Genomic DNA, 17,500 nt, shown 5'->3' with positions numbered 1-17,500 from the left:
CTACTTAGCTCTCTCTCTCTCTCTCTCTCTCTCTCTCTCTCTCTCTCTCTCCATTGTTCCTAAGTGACTCCCTGACGCCTCTTAATCACAAATCCACTGAACAGAGCAGCCTAAGATCATAAACCGAAGAGATACAAGATAAGAGAACACTGGTCATAAATACACTGATAAATTCCACGTGGAGAAGGCACCTTTCCATCGCTTACGCCACAGCACGGCCATTTGTTCCGACTGCTTACAGTCTGAGGTGTGACTTCGGTGAAGGATACCGCGCTGGTGTTCAAGCATGGCTCGTCAAGAGAAGGTAAAGTTGATCTTTAGTTCTTGGTTATCCTTTAAGTTTGGGTCTGTGCGTTAATCTAGAGAAGATAGGGGGACGATATAGTAACAGGACTTGTGTAGAAGAGCGTGTTACTAAATATAACACACAGAGTATAGTGGGGAAAGTGATGGATTCCAAAGGAAACTGGATGCAACCTTGAACGCAACACTATAGACTGCCAGTCACTGTATTATTATTATTATTATTATCATTATTACTTGCCAAGCTACAACCCTAGTTGCAAAGCAGGATGCTATATAAGCCTAGGGGCTCCAACGGGGAAAATAGCCCAGTGAGGAAAGGAAACAAGGAAAAATAAAACCTTGAACCCAACACTATAAACTACCAGTCGATGTATTATTATCATTATTATTATTATTATTATTATTATTATTATTATTATTACTTGCCAAGCTACAACCCTAGTTGCAAAGCAGGATGCTATATAAGCCTAGGGGCTCCAACGGGGAAAATAGCCCAGTGAGAAAAGGAAACAAGGAAAAATAAAACCTTGACCCCATCAATATAAACTACTGGTCTCTGTATTATTATTATTATTATTATTATTATCATTATTATTATTATTACTTGCCAAGCTACAGCCCTAGTTGGAAAAGCAGGATGCTATAAGCCCAGAGGCTTCAACAGTGAAAATAGCCCGGTGAAGAAAGGAAACAAGGAAAAATAAAATATTCTAAGAAGAGTAACAATATTGAAATAAATATCTCCGATTTAAACTATAAAAACTTTAACAAAACAAGAAGAAGAGAAACTAGATAGAACAGTGTGTCCGAGTGTACCCTCAAGCAAGAGAACTCTAACTTAAGACAGTGGAAGACCATGGTACAGAGGCTATGGCACTACCCAAGACTAGAGAACAACGGTTTGATTTTCGAGTGTCCTCCTAGAAGAGCTGCTTATCAAAGCTAAAGAGTCTCTTCTACCGTTACCAAGAGGAAAGTAGCCACTGAACAATTAAAGTGCAGTAACCCCTTAGGTGAAGAAAAATTGTTTGGTAATCTCAGTGTTGTCAGGTGTATGAGGACAGAGGCGAATAAGTAAAGAATATGCCAGACTATTCTATGTGTGTCTGTGTGTGTAGGCAAAGGGAAAATAAAACGTAACCTGAGAAAAGGATCCAATGTAGCATTGTCTGGCCAGTCAAAAGACCCCATAACTCTCTAGTGGTAGTATCTCAACGGGCGGCTGGTGCCCTGGCCAACCTATTATTATTATTATTATTATTATTATTATTATTATTGTTGTTGTATTAAAAAACCAGTTATATACGTTGTATATTTTTTCTAAATACATAACGTATATAACTGGATTTTTAATACACATAATTATTATTATTATTATTATTATTATTATTATTATTTGGGCAGTGTCAAAGCCTCTGTACCATGGTCTTCTACAATCTTGGGGTAGAGTTCTCTTGCTTGAGGGTACACTAGGACACATTATTCTACTTTATATCTCTTCCTTTTTTTGAAAAAAATGTTTTTATAATTTGCATACGAAACATTTATTCTAATGTTACTGTTCTCAAAATATTTCATTTCAACTGTTCATTACTTCTTCTGTTGTTAATTTCCTCATTTTCTTTCCTCACTGGGATGTTTTTTACTGTCGGAGCCCTTGGGCTTAGAGTATCCTGCTTTCCCAACTTGAGTTGTAGCTTAGCTTGTAATAATAATAACAATAATAATAAAAATAATAACAACAGTAAAAAATAATAACAAAATTAATAACAACAACATTAACAACAACAACAACAATAATACTAATAATAATAAGAAATGATAATTACAATATTAATAATAATAATAATACTAATAATAATAATAATAATAACAAAAATAATAAGTTATAATTTTAACAACAACAACAACAATAACAATAATTATAATAATAATAATAATGATAACAATAATAACAATAACAGCAACAACAACAATTTAGTAGCTCGCTAATACTACACAGTACTCTAGAAGTTTTATTCCAGCTGTGACTAAGTTGTGGAATGATCTTCCTAATCGGGTAGTTGAATTGGTAGAACTTCCAAAGTTCAAACTCGCAGGAAATGTCTTTATGTTGAACAGGCTTGCATAAGTCCTTTTATATTTTATAAATGAAATGTCTGTTTTAATGTTTTGAATGTTTTTAAAATCCTTTATTTTAATTTTCATGACTTCTTATATCGTTTATTTATTTCCTTATTTCCATTCCTCGCCGGGCTATTTTTCCCTGATGGAGCCCTTGGGCTTTTAGCATCTTGCTTTTCCAACTAGGGTTGTAGCCTAGCTAGTAATAATAATAATAATAATAATAATAATAATAATAATAATAATAATAATAATAATAATAATAATATAGACCTTGGCAGCACGCTTGTCAGCGTGTTATTTTTCCTCATTTCAAGGGAATATTTTTAGATAAAGAAATACATTTACATCTGGTGTGTTTTATTATTATTATTATCATTATTATTATTATTATTAACTAAGCTACAACCCTAGTTGGATAAGCAAAATGCTATAAGCCCCAGGACTCCAACATGGAAAATAGCCCAGTGAGGAGAGGAAATAAGGAAATAAATAAACGATATGAGAAATAATTAACAATGAAATATCTTAAAAATAGTAACAACATCAAAACAGATATTTCCTATATAAACTATAAAGAGACTCATGTCACAGCCTGTTCAATCCAAATTGCTTTCCTGATAACGCCACACTCCTTATCTCGTATCATATGAATGCGAAATAGCTGAGATATCTTAGAAGTAAGCAACCATGCTATAGAATTAACGAGTGGTCGAATAATTGAAACATGATAATGTTAATGCAGATATTTCTTCATTTTTTTTTTTAATAAGTCCTCTTAAAGCTAAAATTTAAAAGATCAGTAGAAAAAAAAATTATATTTTATCTTTATAAATCCTCTATAAACTGAAATTTAAAAGATCAGTAGAAAAAAAAATATATATTTTATCTAAATAAGCCCTCTTTAAACTTTGAAATTTAAAGATCGGCGGAAAAGTTTCATTATTTCAATTATGTCCCTTTTAAACTGAAATTTAAAGATCGGTAGAAAAGATATTTTTTAAATACCTAATTTTTAAACTGAAATTCAAAGAACAGTAGAAAAGTTTTTTTTTTTTTTCAAATAAGTCTTTTTCAAACTGTGAAACTTGAAGATCGGTAAAAAATTTTTTAAATAACTTTAAATAACTTGTCTTTAAACTGTGAAATTTAAAGATCAGTAGAACAGTTTTTTTAAATAACTCGTCTTTAAACTGAAATTTAAAGATCAGCAGAAAAGTTTTTTCATTTCAAATATGTCCTTTTTAAACTGAAATTTAAAGATCAGTAGAAAAATTTTCTATTTCAAATATGTTCTCTTTAAACTATGAAACTTAGAAAAGCTTTTTTTAAATAACTTCTCTTTAAACTGTGAAATTTAAAGATCAGTAGATTTTTTTATTTATTTCAAATATGTCCTCTTTAAACCATGAAACTTGAAAATCAGTAAAAGAGATTTTTTTTAAATAACTTATCTTTAAACTGTGAAATTTAAAGATCAGTAGAACAGATTTTCTTAAAAAACTCCTCGTTAAACTGTGAAATTTAATGATCGGTAGAAAATATTTTTTTTAAATAACTTTAAATTGTGAAATTTAAAGATCACAAGAAAAGATTTTCTTAAATAGCTCTTCTTTAAATTGAGAAATTTAAAGACCCGTAGAAATGATTTTTTAAATAACTCCTCTTTAAATTATGAAACATATAGATCGGTAGGAAAGATTTTTTAAATAACTCCTCTTTCAACTATGAAACTTATAGATCGGTAGAGAAGATTTCTGAAATAACTCCTCTTTCAACTATGAAACTTATAGATCGGTAGAGAAGATTTCTGAAATAACTCCTCTTTCAACTATGAAACTTATAGATCGGTAGAGAAGATTTCTGAAATAACTCCTCTTTCAACTATGAAACTTATAGATCGGTAGAGAAGATTTCTGAAATAACTCCTCTTTCAACTATGAAACTTATAGATCGGTAGAAAAGATTTCTTAAATAACTCCTCTATGAACTATGAAACTTATAGATCGGTAGAGAAGATTTTTTAAATAACTCCTCTATGAACTATGAAACTTATAAATCGGTAGAAAAGATTTCTGAAATAACTCCTCTTTCAACTATGAAACTTATAGATCGGTAGAAAAGATTTCTTAAATAACTCCTCTATGAACTATGAAACTTATAGATCGGTAGAGAAGATTTTTTAAATAACTCCTCTATGAACTATGAAACTTATAAATCGGTAGAGAAGATTTTTTAAATAACTCCTCTTTAAGCCTGATCAACCCTAATTGCTTACCTGATAAAACCACAGTCCTTATCTCGTATCATAAAGACGCGAAATTCTTAGGATATCCTGAAAGAAACCAATAATGGTAAAGAATTAATTTGTTGAATAATTTAAACACGATACCGTAATGGGGGTGCGAAGAGCATGCCCAAATGACACAATTACAACAAAACATTTTAAGAGCAGTGACATTAAATTAATCTTTCATATATAAATGATAAAAACTTAAAAAAAAGAGGAAGAGAAATATGATAGAATAGCATGCTCGAGTGTACCCTCAAAAGTGAACTCTGCCACAACACAATGGCTACGAGGGTACACTATTCTATCTTAGTTCTCTTCCTGTTGTTTTGTTAGTTTTTATAGTTTATATAGAAAATATTTATTTCAATGTTGTTACTGTTCTTAAAATATTCTATTTTTTCCTTGTTTCCTTTCCTCACTGTGCTATTTTCCCTGTTGGAGCCCCTGGGCTTACAGTATCCTGCTTTTCCAACTAGGGTTGTAGATTAGCAAGTAATGATAATAATAATAATAATAAAAGGAAGAACTGTAAGTATTTTTTATATATTTATTGAAACATTAAAGGTTCTCAGACGTTGCTATTTTAATTATTTTTACCTTTGCGAAAAGGAGTCAGTTTATTAATGTCTGTGAGTCTGTCTGTAGACAGGATTACGTCAAAACTTCTCGACAGATTTTGACGAAATTTTCACCATAGATAAACCTTAGGTCATGGACGACTCCATTATATTTTGGAGATACTCCGGATCCAGATTCGGGTTTATTTATTTATCTGTGTGACTGTTTCTGGACATGATTATTTGTCTCTGTCTGCCTGTGGACATGATTATTTGTCTCTGTCTGCCTGTGGACATGATTATTTGTCTCTGTCTGCCTGTGGACATGATTATTTGTCTCTGTCTGCCTGTGGACAGGATTATTTGTCTCTGTCTGCCTGTGGACATGATTATTTGTCTCTGTCTGCCTGTGGACAGGATTAATTGTCTATGTCTGTCTGTGGACAGGATTATCTGTCTATGTCTGTCTGTGGACAGGATTATTTGTTTGTCTGTCTATGGACAAGATTATTTGTCTTTGTCTGTCTGTGGACAGGAATATTTGTTTGTCTGTCTATGGACAGGATAACTATCTATTTCTGTGTGTGGACAGGATTGTTTGTCTTTGTCTGTCTGTGGACAGGATTATTTGTCTATGTCTGTCTGTGGACAGGATTATTTGTTTGTCTGTCTATGGACAAGATCATTTGTATATGTCTGTCTGTGGACAGGATTATTTGTTTGTCTGTCTATGGACAAGATCATTTGTATATGTCTGTCTGTGGACAGGATTATTTGTCTATGTCTGTATGTGGACAGGATTATTTGTCTATGTCTGTGTGTGGACAGGATTATTTGTCTATGTCTGTCTGTGGACAGGATTATTTGTTTGTCTGTCTATGGACAAGATTATTTGTCTTTGTCTGTCTGTGGACAGGAATATTTGTTTGTCTGTCTATGGACAGGATAACTATCTATTTCTGTGTGTGGACAGGATTGTTTATCTTTGTCTGTCTGTGGACAGGATTATTTGTCTATGTCTGTCTGTGGACAGGATTATTTGTTTGTCTGTCTATGGACAAGATCATTTGTATATGTCTGTCTGTGGACAGGATTATTTGTCTATGTCTGTATGTGGACAGGATTATTTGTCTATGTCTGTGTGTGGACAGGATTATTTGTCTATGTCTGTCTGTGGACAGGATTATTTGTCTATGTCTGTGTGTGGACAGGATTATTTGTTTGTCTGTCTATGGACAAGATTATTTGTCTATGTCTGTCTGTGGACAGGATTATTTGTTTGTCTGTCTATGGACAAGATTATTTGTATATGTCTGTCTGTGGACAGGATTAATTATCTATGTGTCTGTGGACAGGATTATTTGTCTTTGTCTGTCTGTGGACAGGATTATTTGTCTTTGTCTGTCTGTGGACAGGATTATTTGTCTACGGCTGTCTGTGGACAGGATTATTTGTATATGTCTGTCTGTGGACAGGATTAATTATCTATGTGTCTGTGGACAGGATTATTTGACTTTGTCTGTCTGTGGACAGGATTATTTGTCTTTGTCTGTCTGTGGACAGGATTATTTGTCTACGGCTGTCTGTGGACAGGATTATTGGTATATGTCTGTCTGTGAACAGGATTAATTATCTATGTGTCTGTGGACAGGATTATTTGTCTTTGTCTGTCTGTGGACAGGATTATTTGTCTTTGTCTGTCTGTGGACAGGATTAATTGTCTACGGCTGTCTGTGGACAGGATTATTTGTCTATGTGTGTGTGGACAGGATTATTTGTCTTTGTCTGTCTGTCTGTGGACAGGATTATTTGTCTACGGCTGTCTGTGGACAGGATTATTTGTCTTTGTCTGTCTGTGGACAGGATTATTTGTCTACGGCTGTCTGTGGACAGGATAATTTGTCTTTGTCTCTCTGTGGACAGGATTATTTGTCTACGGCTGTCTGTTGACTGGATTACTTGTCTATATCTGTCTGTGGACAGGATTATTTGTCTTTGTCTGTCTGTAGACAGGATTATTTGTTTTTGTCTGTCTGTTGACAGGATTATTTGTCTTTGTCTGTCTGTGGAAAAGATTATTTGTCTACGGCTGTCTGTGGACAGGATTATTTGTCTTTGTCTGTCTGTGGGCAGGATTATTTGTCTACGGCTGTCTGTGGACAGGATTATTTGTCTTTGTCTGTCTGTGGACAGGATTATTTGTCTACGGCTGTCTTTGGACAGGATTATTTGTCTTTGTCTGTCTGTGGACAGGATTATTTGTCTACGGCTGTCTGTGGACAGGATTATTTATCTATGTCTGTCTGTGGACAGGATTATTTGTCTACGGCTGTCTGTGGACAGGATTATTTGTCTATGTCTGTCAGTGGACAGGATTATTTGTCTTTGTCTGTCTGTGGACAGGATTATTTGTCTTTGTCTGTCTGTGGACAGGATTATTTGTCTACGGCTGTCTGTGGACAGGATTATTTATCTATGTCTGTCTGTGGACAGGATTATTTGTCTATGTCTGTCAGTGGACAGGATTATTTATCTTTGTCTGTCTGTTGACTGGATTACTTGTCTATATCTGTCTGTGGACAGGATTATTTGTCTTTGTCTGTCTGTAGACAGGATTATTTGTTTTTGCCTGTCTGTGGAAAGGATTATTTGTCTACGGCTGTTTGTGGACAGGATTATTTGTCTTTGTCTGTCTGTGGGCAGGATTATTTGTCTACGGCTGTCTGTGGACAGGATTATTTGTCTTTGTCTGTCTGTGGGCAGGATTATTTGTCTACGGCTGTCTGTGGACAGGATTATTTGTCTTTGTCTGTCTGTGGACAGGATTATTTGTCTTTGTCTGTCTGTGGGCAGGATTATTTGTCTACGGCTGTCTGTGGACAGGATTATTTGTCTATATCTGTCAGTGGACAGGATTATTTATCTTTGTCTGTCTGTTGACAGGATTACTTGTCTATATCTGTCTGTGGACAGGATTATTTGTCTTTGTCTGTCTGTAGACAGGATTATTTGTTTTTGTCTGTCTGTTGAAAGGATTATTTGTCTTTGTCTGTCTGTGGACAAGATTATTTGTCTACGGCTGTCTGTGGACAGGATTATTTGTCTTTGTCTGTCTGTGGGCAGGATTATTTGTCTACGGCTGTCTGTGGACAGGATTATTTGTCTTTGTCTGTCTGTGGACAGGATTATTTGTCTACGGCTGTCTGTGGACAGGATTATTTATCTTTGTCTGTTGTTGACAGGATTACTTGTCTATATCTGTCTGTGGACAGGATTACTGTCTTTGTCTGTCTGTAAACAGGATTATTTGTTTTTGTCTGTCTGTTGACAGGATTATTTGTCTTTGTCTGTCTGTGGAAAGGATTATTTATCTACGGCTGTCTGTGGACAGGATTATTTGTCTTTGTCTGTCTGTGGACAGGATTATTTGTCTATGTCTGTCAGTGGCCAGGATTATTTATCTTTGTCTGTTGTTGACAGGATTACTTGTCTATATCTGTCTGTGGACAGGATTACTTGTCTTTGTCTGTCTGTAAACAGGATTATTTGTTTTTGTCTGTCTGTTGACAGGATTATTTGTCTTTGTCTGTCTGTGGAAAGGATTATTTATCTACGGCTGTCTGTGGACAGGATTATTTGTCTACGGCTGTCTGTGGACAGGATTATTTGTCTACGGCTGTCTGTGGACAGGATTATTTGTTTTTGTCTGTCTGTTGACAGGATTATTTGTCTTTGTCTATCTGTGGACAGGATTATTTGTCTTTGTCTGTCTGTGGACAGGATTATTTGTCTGTCTGCTTGTGGACAGGATTATTTGTCTATGTATGTCTGTGGAAAGGATTATTTGCCTTCGTCTGTCTGTGGACAGGATTATTTGTCTGTCTGTCTGTGGACAGAATTATTTGTCTTTATCTGTCTGTGGACAGGTTTATTTGTCTATGTCTGTCTGTGGAAAGGATTATTTGTCTTTGTCTGCTTGTGGACAGGATTATTTGTCTATGTATGTCTGTGGACAGGATTATTTGTCTTTGTCTGTCTGTGGACAGGATTATCTATCTATGTCTGTGTGTGGACAGGATTATTTGTATATGTCTGTCTGTGGACAGGTTATTTGTCTATGTCTGTCTGTGGACAGGTTATTTGTCTATGTCTGTCTGTGGACAGGATTATTTGTCTTTGTCTGTCTGTAGACAGCATTATCTATCTATGTCTGTGTGTGGACAGGATTATTTGTATATGTCTGTCTGTGGACAGGATTATTTGTCTTTGTCTGTCTGTGGACAGGATTATTTGTCTCTGTCTGTCTGTGGACAGGATTATTTGTTTGGCTGTCTATGGACAGTATTATTTGTCTTTGTCTGTCTGTGGACATGATTATTTGTTTGTCTGTCTATGGACAGGATTATCTATCTATTTCTGTGTGGACAGGATTATTTGTCTTTGTCTGTCTGTGGACAGGATTATTTGTATATGTCTGTCTGTGGACAGGATTAATTGTCTATGTCTGTCTGTGGACAGAATTATTTGTCTTTGTCTGTCTGTAGACAGGATTATCTATCTATGTCTGTGTGTGGACAGGATTATTTGTCTATGTCTGTCTGTGGACAGGATTATTTGTCTATGTCTGTCTGTGGACAGGATTATTTGTCTTTGTCTGTCTGTGGACAGGATTATTTGCTTGTCTGTCTATGGACAAGATTATTTGTCTTTGTATGTCTGTAGACAGGATTATCTATCTATGTCTGTCTGTGGACAGGATTATTTGTCTATGTCTGTCTGTGGACAGGATTATTTGTCTTTGTCTGTCTGTGGACAGGATTATTTGTCTAAGTCTGTCTGTGGACAGGATTATTTGTTTGTCTGTCTATGGACAAGATTATTTGTCTTTGTCTGTCTGTGGACATGATTATTTTTTGTCTGTCTATGGACAGGATTATCTATCTATTTCTGTGTGTGGACAGGATTATTTGTCTTTGTCTGTCTGTGGACAGGATTATTTGTATATGTCTGTCTGTGGACAGGATTATTTGTCTATGTCTGTCTGTGGACAGAATTATTTGTCTTTGTCTGTCTGTGGACAGGATTATCTATCTATGTCTGTGTGTGGACAGGATTATTTGTCTATGTCTGTCTGTGGACAGTATTATTTGTCTATGTCTGTCTGTGGACAGGATTATTTGTCTTTGTCTGTCTGTGGACAGGATTATTTGTCTTTGTCTGTCTGTGGACAGGATTATTTGTTTGTCTATCTATGGACAAGATTATTTGTCTTTGTCTGTCTGTGGACAGGAATATTTGTTTGTCTGTCTATGGACAGGATAACTATTTATTTCTGTGTGTGGACAGGATTATTTATCTATGTCTGTCTGTGGACAGGATTATTTATCCATGTATGTCTGTGGACAGGATTATTTGTCTTTGTCTGTCTGTGGACAAGATTATTTATCTATATCTGTCTGTGGACAGGATTATTTGTCTTTGTCTGTATGTTGACAGGATTATTTATCCATCTCTGTCTGTTAACGGGATTATTTATCTGTCTATCTGTGGACTTATTTATCCATGTATGTCTGTGGACAGGATTATTTGTCTTTGTCTGTCTGTGGACAAGATTATTTATCTATATCTGTCTGTGGACAGGATTATTTGTCTTTGTCTGTATGTTGACAGGATTATTTATCCATTTCTGTCTGTTAACGGGATTATTTATCTGTCTGTCTGTGGACAGGATTATTTATCTATGTCTGTCTGTGGACAGGATTATTTGCCTTTGTCTATTTGTGGACAGGATTATTTGTCTATGTCTGTCTGTGGACAGGATTATTTGTCTATGTCTGTCTGTGGACAGGATTATTTGTCTTTGTCTGTCTGTGGACAGGATTATTTGTCTATGTCTGTCTGTGAACAGGATTAATTGTCTTTGTCTATCTGTGGACAGGATTATTTGTCTTTGTCTGTCTGTGGTCAGGATTATTTATCCATCTCTGTCTGTTAACAGGATTATTTATCTGTCTGTCTGTGGACAGGATTATTTATCTATGTCTGTCTGTGGACAGGATTATTTGTCTTTGTCCATCTGTGGACAGGATTATTTGTCTATGTCTGTCTGTGGACAGGATTATTTATCTATGTCTGTCTGTGAACAGGATTATTTATCTATGTCTGTCTGTGAACAGGATTAATTGTCTTTGTCTGTGTGTGGACAGGATTATTTGTCTTTGTCTGTCTGTGGACAGGATTATTTATCCATCTCTGTCTGTTAACAGGATTATTTATCTGTCTGTCTGTGGACAGGATTATTTATCTATGTCTGTCTGTGGACAGGATTATTTGTCTTTGTCTATCTGTGGACAGGATTATTTGTCTTTGTCTGTCTGTGGACAGGATTATTTATCTATGTCTGTCTGTGGACAGGATTATTTATCTATGTCTGTCTGGCTATGAACAGGATTAATTGTCTTTGTCTGTGTGTGGACAGGATTATTTGTCTTTGTCTGTCTGTTGACAGGATTATTTATCCATCTCTGTCTGTTAACAGGATTATTTATGTCTGTCTGTCTGTGGACAGGATTATTTATCTATGTCTGTCTGTGGACAGGATTATTTGTCTTTGTCTATCTGTGGACAGGATTATTTGTCTATGTCTGTCTGTGGACAGGATTATTTGTCTTTGTCTGTCTGTGGACAGGATTATTTGTCTATGTCTGTCTGTGAACAGGATTAATTGTCTTTGTGTGTGGACAGGATTATTTGTCTATGTCTGTCTGTGGACAGGATTATTTGTCTTTGTCTGTCTGTGGACAGGATCATTTGTCTATGTCTGTCTGTGGACAGTATTATTTGTCTTTGTCTGTCTGTGGACAGGATTATTTGTCTATGTCTGTCTGTGGACAGTATTATTTGTCTTTGTCTGTCTGTGGACAGGATCATTTGTCTATGTCTGTCTGTGGACAGGATTATTTGTCTATGTCTGTCTGTGGACAGGATTATTTGTCTATGTCTGTCTGTGGAGAGGATTTATAGTGTATGTCTGTCTATGGACAGGATTTGAGAGGAATTATTGTGTATGTCTGTCTGCGGAGAGGATTACTTGTCTTTGTCTGTCTGTGGACAGGATTTATTGTCTATGTCTGTCTGTGGAGAGGATTTATTGTCTATGTCTGTCTGTGGACAAGATTTATTGTCTATGTCTGTCTGTGGACAGAATTTATTGTATATGTCTGTCTGTGGAGAGGATTATTTGTCTATGCCCGTCTGTGGAGAGGATATATTGTCCATGTCTGTCTGTGGACAGGATTATTTATCTTTGTCTGTCTGTGGACAGGATTATTTGTCTATGTCTGTCTGTGGACAGGATTATTTGTCTATGTCTGTCTGTGGACAGGATTATTTGTCTATGTCTGTCTGTGGACAGGATTAATTGTCTTTGTCTGTCTGTGGACAGGATTAATTGTCTTTGTCTGTCTGTGGACAGGATTAATTGTGTATGTCTGTCTGTGGACAGGATTATTTGTCTATGTCTGTGGACAGGATTAATTGTATATGTCTGTCTGTTGACAGGATTAATTGTATATGTCTGTCTGTGGACAGGATTATCTATCTATGTCTATGTGCGGGGAGGATTAATTGTCTTTGTCTGTCTGTGGACAGATTATTTATCTTTGTCTGTCTGTAGACAGGATTATTTATCTTTGTCTGTCTGTGGACAGGATTATTTGTCTATGTCCGTCTGTGGACAGGATTATTTGTATATGTCTGTCTGTGGACAGGATTATCTATCTATGTCTATGTGCGGGGAGGATTAATTGTCTTTGTCTGTCTGTGGACAGATTATTTATCTTTGTCTGTCTGTGGACAGGATTATATGTCTATGTCTGTCTGTGACAGGATTAATTTTGTATGTCTGTCTGCGGACAGGATTATTTATCTATGTCTGTCTGTGGACAGGATTATTTGTCTATGTCTGTCTGTGGACAGGATTTTTTATCTTTGTCTGTCTGTGGACAGGATTATATGTCTATGTCTGTTTGTGGACAGGATTATTTGTCTATGTCTGTTTATGGACAGGATTATTTGTCTATGACTGTGTGTGGACAGGATTATATGTCTATGTCTGTTTGTGGAGAGGATTATTTGTCTATGTCTGTCTGTGGACAGGATTAATTGTGTATGTCTGTCTGTGGACAGGATTATTTATCTTTGTCTGTCTGTAGACAGGACTATCTATCTATGCCTGTCTGTGGACAGGATTATTTGACTATGTCTGTCTGTGGACAGGGTTATTTGTCTATGTCTGTCTGTGGACAGGATTAATTGTCTTTGTCTGTCTGTAGACAGGATTATTTGTATATGTCTGTGTATGGACATGATTATTTATCTTTGCTTGTCTGTGGACAGGATTATTTGTCTGTCTGTCTGTGGACAGGACTAATTGTGTATGTCTGTCTGTGGATATGATTATTTGTCTGTGTCTGTGTGTAGACAGGGTTATCTGCCTATGCCTGTCTGTGGACAGGATTATTTGTATATGACTGTTTGTGGACAGGACTAATTGTGTATGTCTGTCTGTGGATATGATTATTTGTCTGTGTCTGTGTGTAGACAGGGTTATCTGCCTATGCCTGTCTGTGGACAGGATTATTTGTATATGACTGTTTGTGGACAGGACTAATTGTGTATGTCTGTCTGTGGATATGATTATTTGTATGTGTCTGTTTGTGGACAGGATTATTTGTCTATGTCTGTTTGTGGACAGGATTATTTATCTATGTCTGTCTGTGGACAGGATTTTTTGTCTATGTCTGTGTGTGGACAGGATTAATTGTCTTTGTCTGTCTGTGGATAGGATTATCTATCTATGTCTGTGTATGGACAGGATTATTTGTCTTTGTCTGTCTGTGGACAGGATTATCTATCTATGTCTGTGTGTGGACCGGATTATTTGTCTTTGTCTGTCTGTGGACAGGATTATTTGTCTATGTCTGTGTGTGGACAGGATTATTTGTATGTGTCTGTCTGTGGACAGGATTATCTATCTATGTCTGTGTATGGACAGGATTATTTGTCTTTGTCTGTCTGTGGACAGGATTATTTGTCTATGTCTGTGTGTGGACAGGATTATTTGTCTTTGTCTGTCTGTGGACAGGATTATCTATCTATGTCTGTGTGTGGACAGGATCATTTGTCTTTGTCTGTCTGTGGACAGGATTATTTGTCTAAGTCTGTCTGGTGACAGGATTAATTGTCTTTGTCTGTCTGTGGACAGGATTATTTTTCTATGTTTGTCTGTGGACAAGATTATTTATCCATGTCTGTCTGTGGACAGGATTATTTACCATGTCTGTTTGTGGACAGGATTATTTTTCTATGTCTGTGTGTGGACAGGATTATTTGTCTTTGTCTGTCTGTTGACAGTATTATTTATCTATGTCTGTGTGTGGACAGGATTATTTGTCTTTGTCTGTCTGTGGACAGAATTATCTATCTATGTCTCTGTATGGATAGGATTATCTATCTATGTCTGTGTGTAGACAGGATTATTTTTCTTTGTCTGTCTCTGGACAGGATTATCTATCTATGTCTGTGTGTGGACAGGATTATTTGTCTTTGTATGTCTGTGGACAGGATTATCTTTTATATGTCTGTGTGTGGACAGGATTATCTTTCTATGTCTGTGTGTGGACAGGATTACTTGTCTTTACCTGTCTGTTGACAGGATTATTTGTCTCTGTCTGTCTGTGGACAGGATTATTTCTCTTTGTCTGTCTGTGGACAGGATTATCTATCTATGTCTGTGTATGGACAGGATTATTTGTGTTTGTCTCTCTGTTGACAGGATTATCTATCTATGTCTGTGTTTGGACAGGATTATTTGTCTTTGTCTGTCTGTGGACAGAATTATTTGTCTTTGTCTGTCTGTGGACAGGATTATTTATCTCTGTCTGCCTGTGGATAGGATTATTTGTTTGTCTGTCTGTGGACAGGATTATTTGTATATGTCTGTCTGTGGACATAATTATGTGTCTATGTCTGTGTGTGGACAAGATTATGTGCCTATGTCTGTGTGGACAAGATTACATTGAAACTACTCAATGAATCATGATGAAATTTCCATCACAGATATTTTTTAGGTCATGGACGACCCATTAAATTTTTGAGATGGTCTAGATCCGGATTATAATATATCGCTATTTTAAAGATAACTTCAATACAAATTGATGGATTTTCACGAAATTTTCACCATAGATAGAACTTAGTCCATGGATGAATCGTTCACCTTTGTCAGAGATCAGAAATCTCTGATTGCTCTTGATTTCCTTCCTCTTCAATTGTTTGGTGGTCACTTTACTCTTGGTAAGGGTAGAAGAGACTCTTTAGCTATGGTAAGCAGCTCTTCTAGGAGAAGGGCACTGCAAAATCAAACCATTGTTTTCTAGAACTGGGTAGTGCCATAGCCTCTGTACCATGGTCTCCCACTGTCTTGGGTTACTTATCTTGCTTGAGGGTACACTCGGGCACACTATTCTACCTTATTTCTCTTCCTCTTGTTTTATTTTGTTCTTATAACTTCTCTCTGGTTACGGCTCATTTTTCCTTTGCCTACACACACCGAATAGTCTGGCCTATTCTATGAACATTCTCCTCTGTCCTCATACACCTGACAACACAGATTGCCAAACAATTCTTCTTCACGCAGGGGGTTACTGCATTGTAATTGTTCAGTGGCCTCTTTCCTCTTGGTAAGAGTAGAAGAGACACTTTAGCTTTGGTAAGCATCTATTCTAGGAGAAGGACACTCCAAAATCAAACCATTGTTCTATAGTCTTGGGTAGTTCCACAGCCTATGTACCATGGTCTCCCACTGTCTTGGGTTACTTATCTTGCTTGAGGGTACACTTGAGCACACTATTCTATCTTATTTCTCTTCCTCTTGTTTTATTAGTATTTATAGTTTATATAAGAAATATTTATTTTAATGTTGTTACTCTTAAAATATTTCATTCTTCCTTGTTTCCTTTCCTCACTGGGCTATTTTCCCTGTTGGAGCCCCTGGGCTTATAGCATCCTACTTTTCCAATTATGGTCTTAGCAAGTAATAATAATAATAATAATAATAATAATAATAATAATACTTCCACTTCTTCGTGCAATTTCATCTACTTCCATCAAATTCATGCTCAGACATTCAGACCCATTTGTGATTTGATTAGACTTGAATGCTATGGTGTTCGTTCACGCTCTGACTTAATGGCCAAGAGACCGTTTTAATTGGCAGCCACTGTCATGACTCTCGCCTTTTACCTGTTATTGAAGATCTTCTTTAAACTGGATATTCCTCATTTATTCTGCCCTGTTCTAATGAAAAGCAATGTCTGGTCAGGACACCAGTTACCCATTGAGATATTACCGCTTGAGAGTTATTGGGTACTTTGGCCATTCAGCTCTCTCTCTCTCTCTCTCTCTCTCTCTCTCTCTCTCTCTCTCTCTCTCTCTCTCTCTCTCTCTCTCGTTACGGCTCATTTTCCTTTACCTACGGATACACCGAATAGTCTGGCCTATACTTTACATATTCTCCTCTGTTCTCATACACCTGACAACGCTGAGTTTACCAAACAATTCCTCTTCGCTGAAGGGGTTAAATACTGCACTGTAATTATTTAGTGGATAATTTCTTCTTGGTAAGGGTAGAAAAGACTCTCTAGCTATGGTAAGCAGCTCTTCTATAGGAGGGACACTCCAAAATTAAACCATTGATCTATAGTCTTGGGTAGTGCCACAGCTGCTGTACCATGGTCTTCCACTGTCTTGGGGTAGAGTTTTCTTGCTTGGGGGTACTCTTGGACACACTATTCTATTTATTTCTCTTCTTACTTTAAAGTTTTCATAATCTATTTGTAAATTATTTGTGTTAACAATGATATTGTTCTTAAACATCTTGTCTTGTAGTTTATTTCCTTTCCTCACTGAGCTATTTTTTCCTGCTGGAGCCCTTAGGCTTATAGCATCCTGCTTTTCCAACTATGGTTGCAGCTTAGCAAGTACTGTAATAATAATAATAATAATAATAATAATAATAATAATAATAATAATACCATTCTATTATGTACAGAAATAACACCTTGAAATTTGTGTGTGTGTGTGTGTATATATATATATATATATATATATATATATATATATATATCTATATCTATATCTATCTATCTATCTATCTATATAT

The 17,500-nt window shown here is 36.0% G+C and overlaps 1 protein-coding gene across 1 annotated transcript in view; it reads left to right on the top strand.

The window, feature by feature from the left end:
- Positions 1-79: 79 nt before the first annotated feature.
- LOC137629423 (sodium-dependent nutrient amino acid transporter 1-like) overlaps positions 80-17,500 on the top strand; it is a 33,803-nt gene continuing 16,382 nt past the window's right edge. The window contains exon 1 of the mRNA XM_068360670.1: positions 80-304. Within this exon, the coding sequence (XP_068216771.1) occupies positions 287-304 (18 nt within the window). The 5' untranslated portion in view covers positions 80-286. The remainder of the gene's footprint in view (positions 305-17,500) is intronic.

Source organism: Palaemon carinicauda, chromosome 2 (assembly GCF_036898095.1).
Source record: "Palaemon carinicauda isolate YSFRI2023 chromosome 2, ASM3689809v2, whole genome shotgun sequence".
Lineage (NCBI taxonomy): Eukaryota > Metazoa > Arthropoda > Malacostraca > Decapoda > Palaemonidae > Palaemon > Palaemon carinicauda.
Note: the sequence above shows the minus strand (reverse complement) of the source record. Positions and strands in the feature narration are given on the sequence as shown.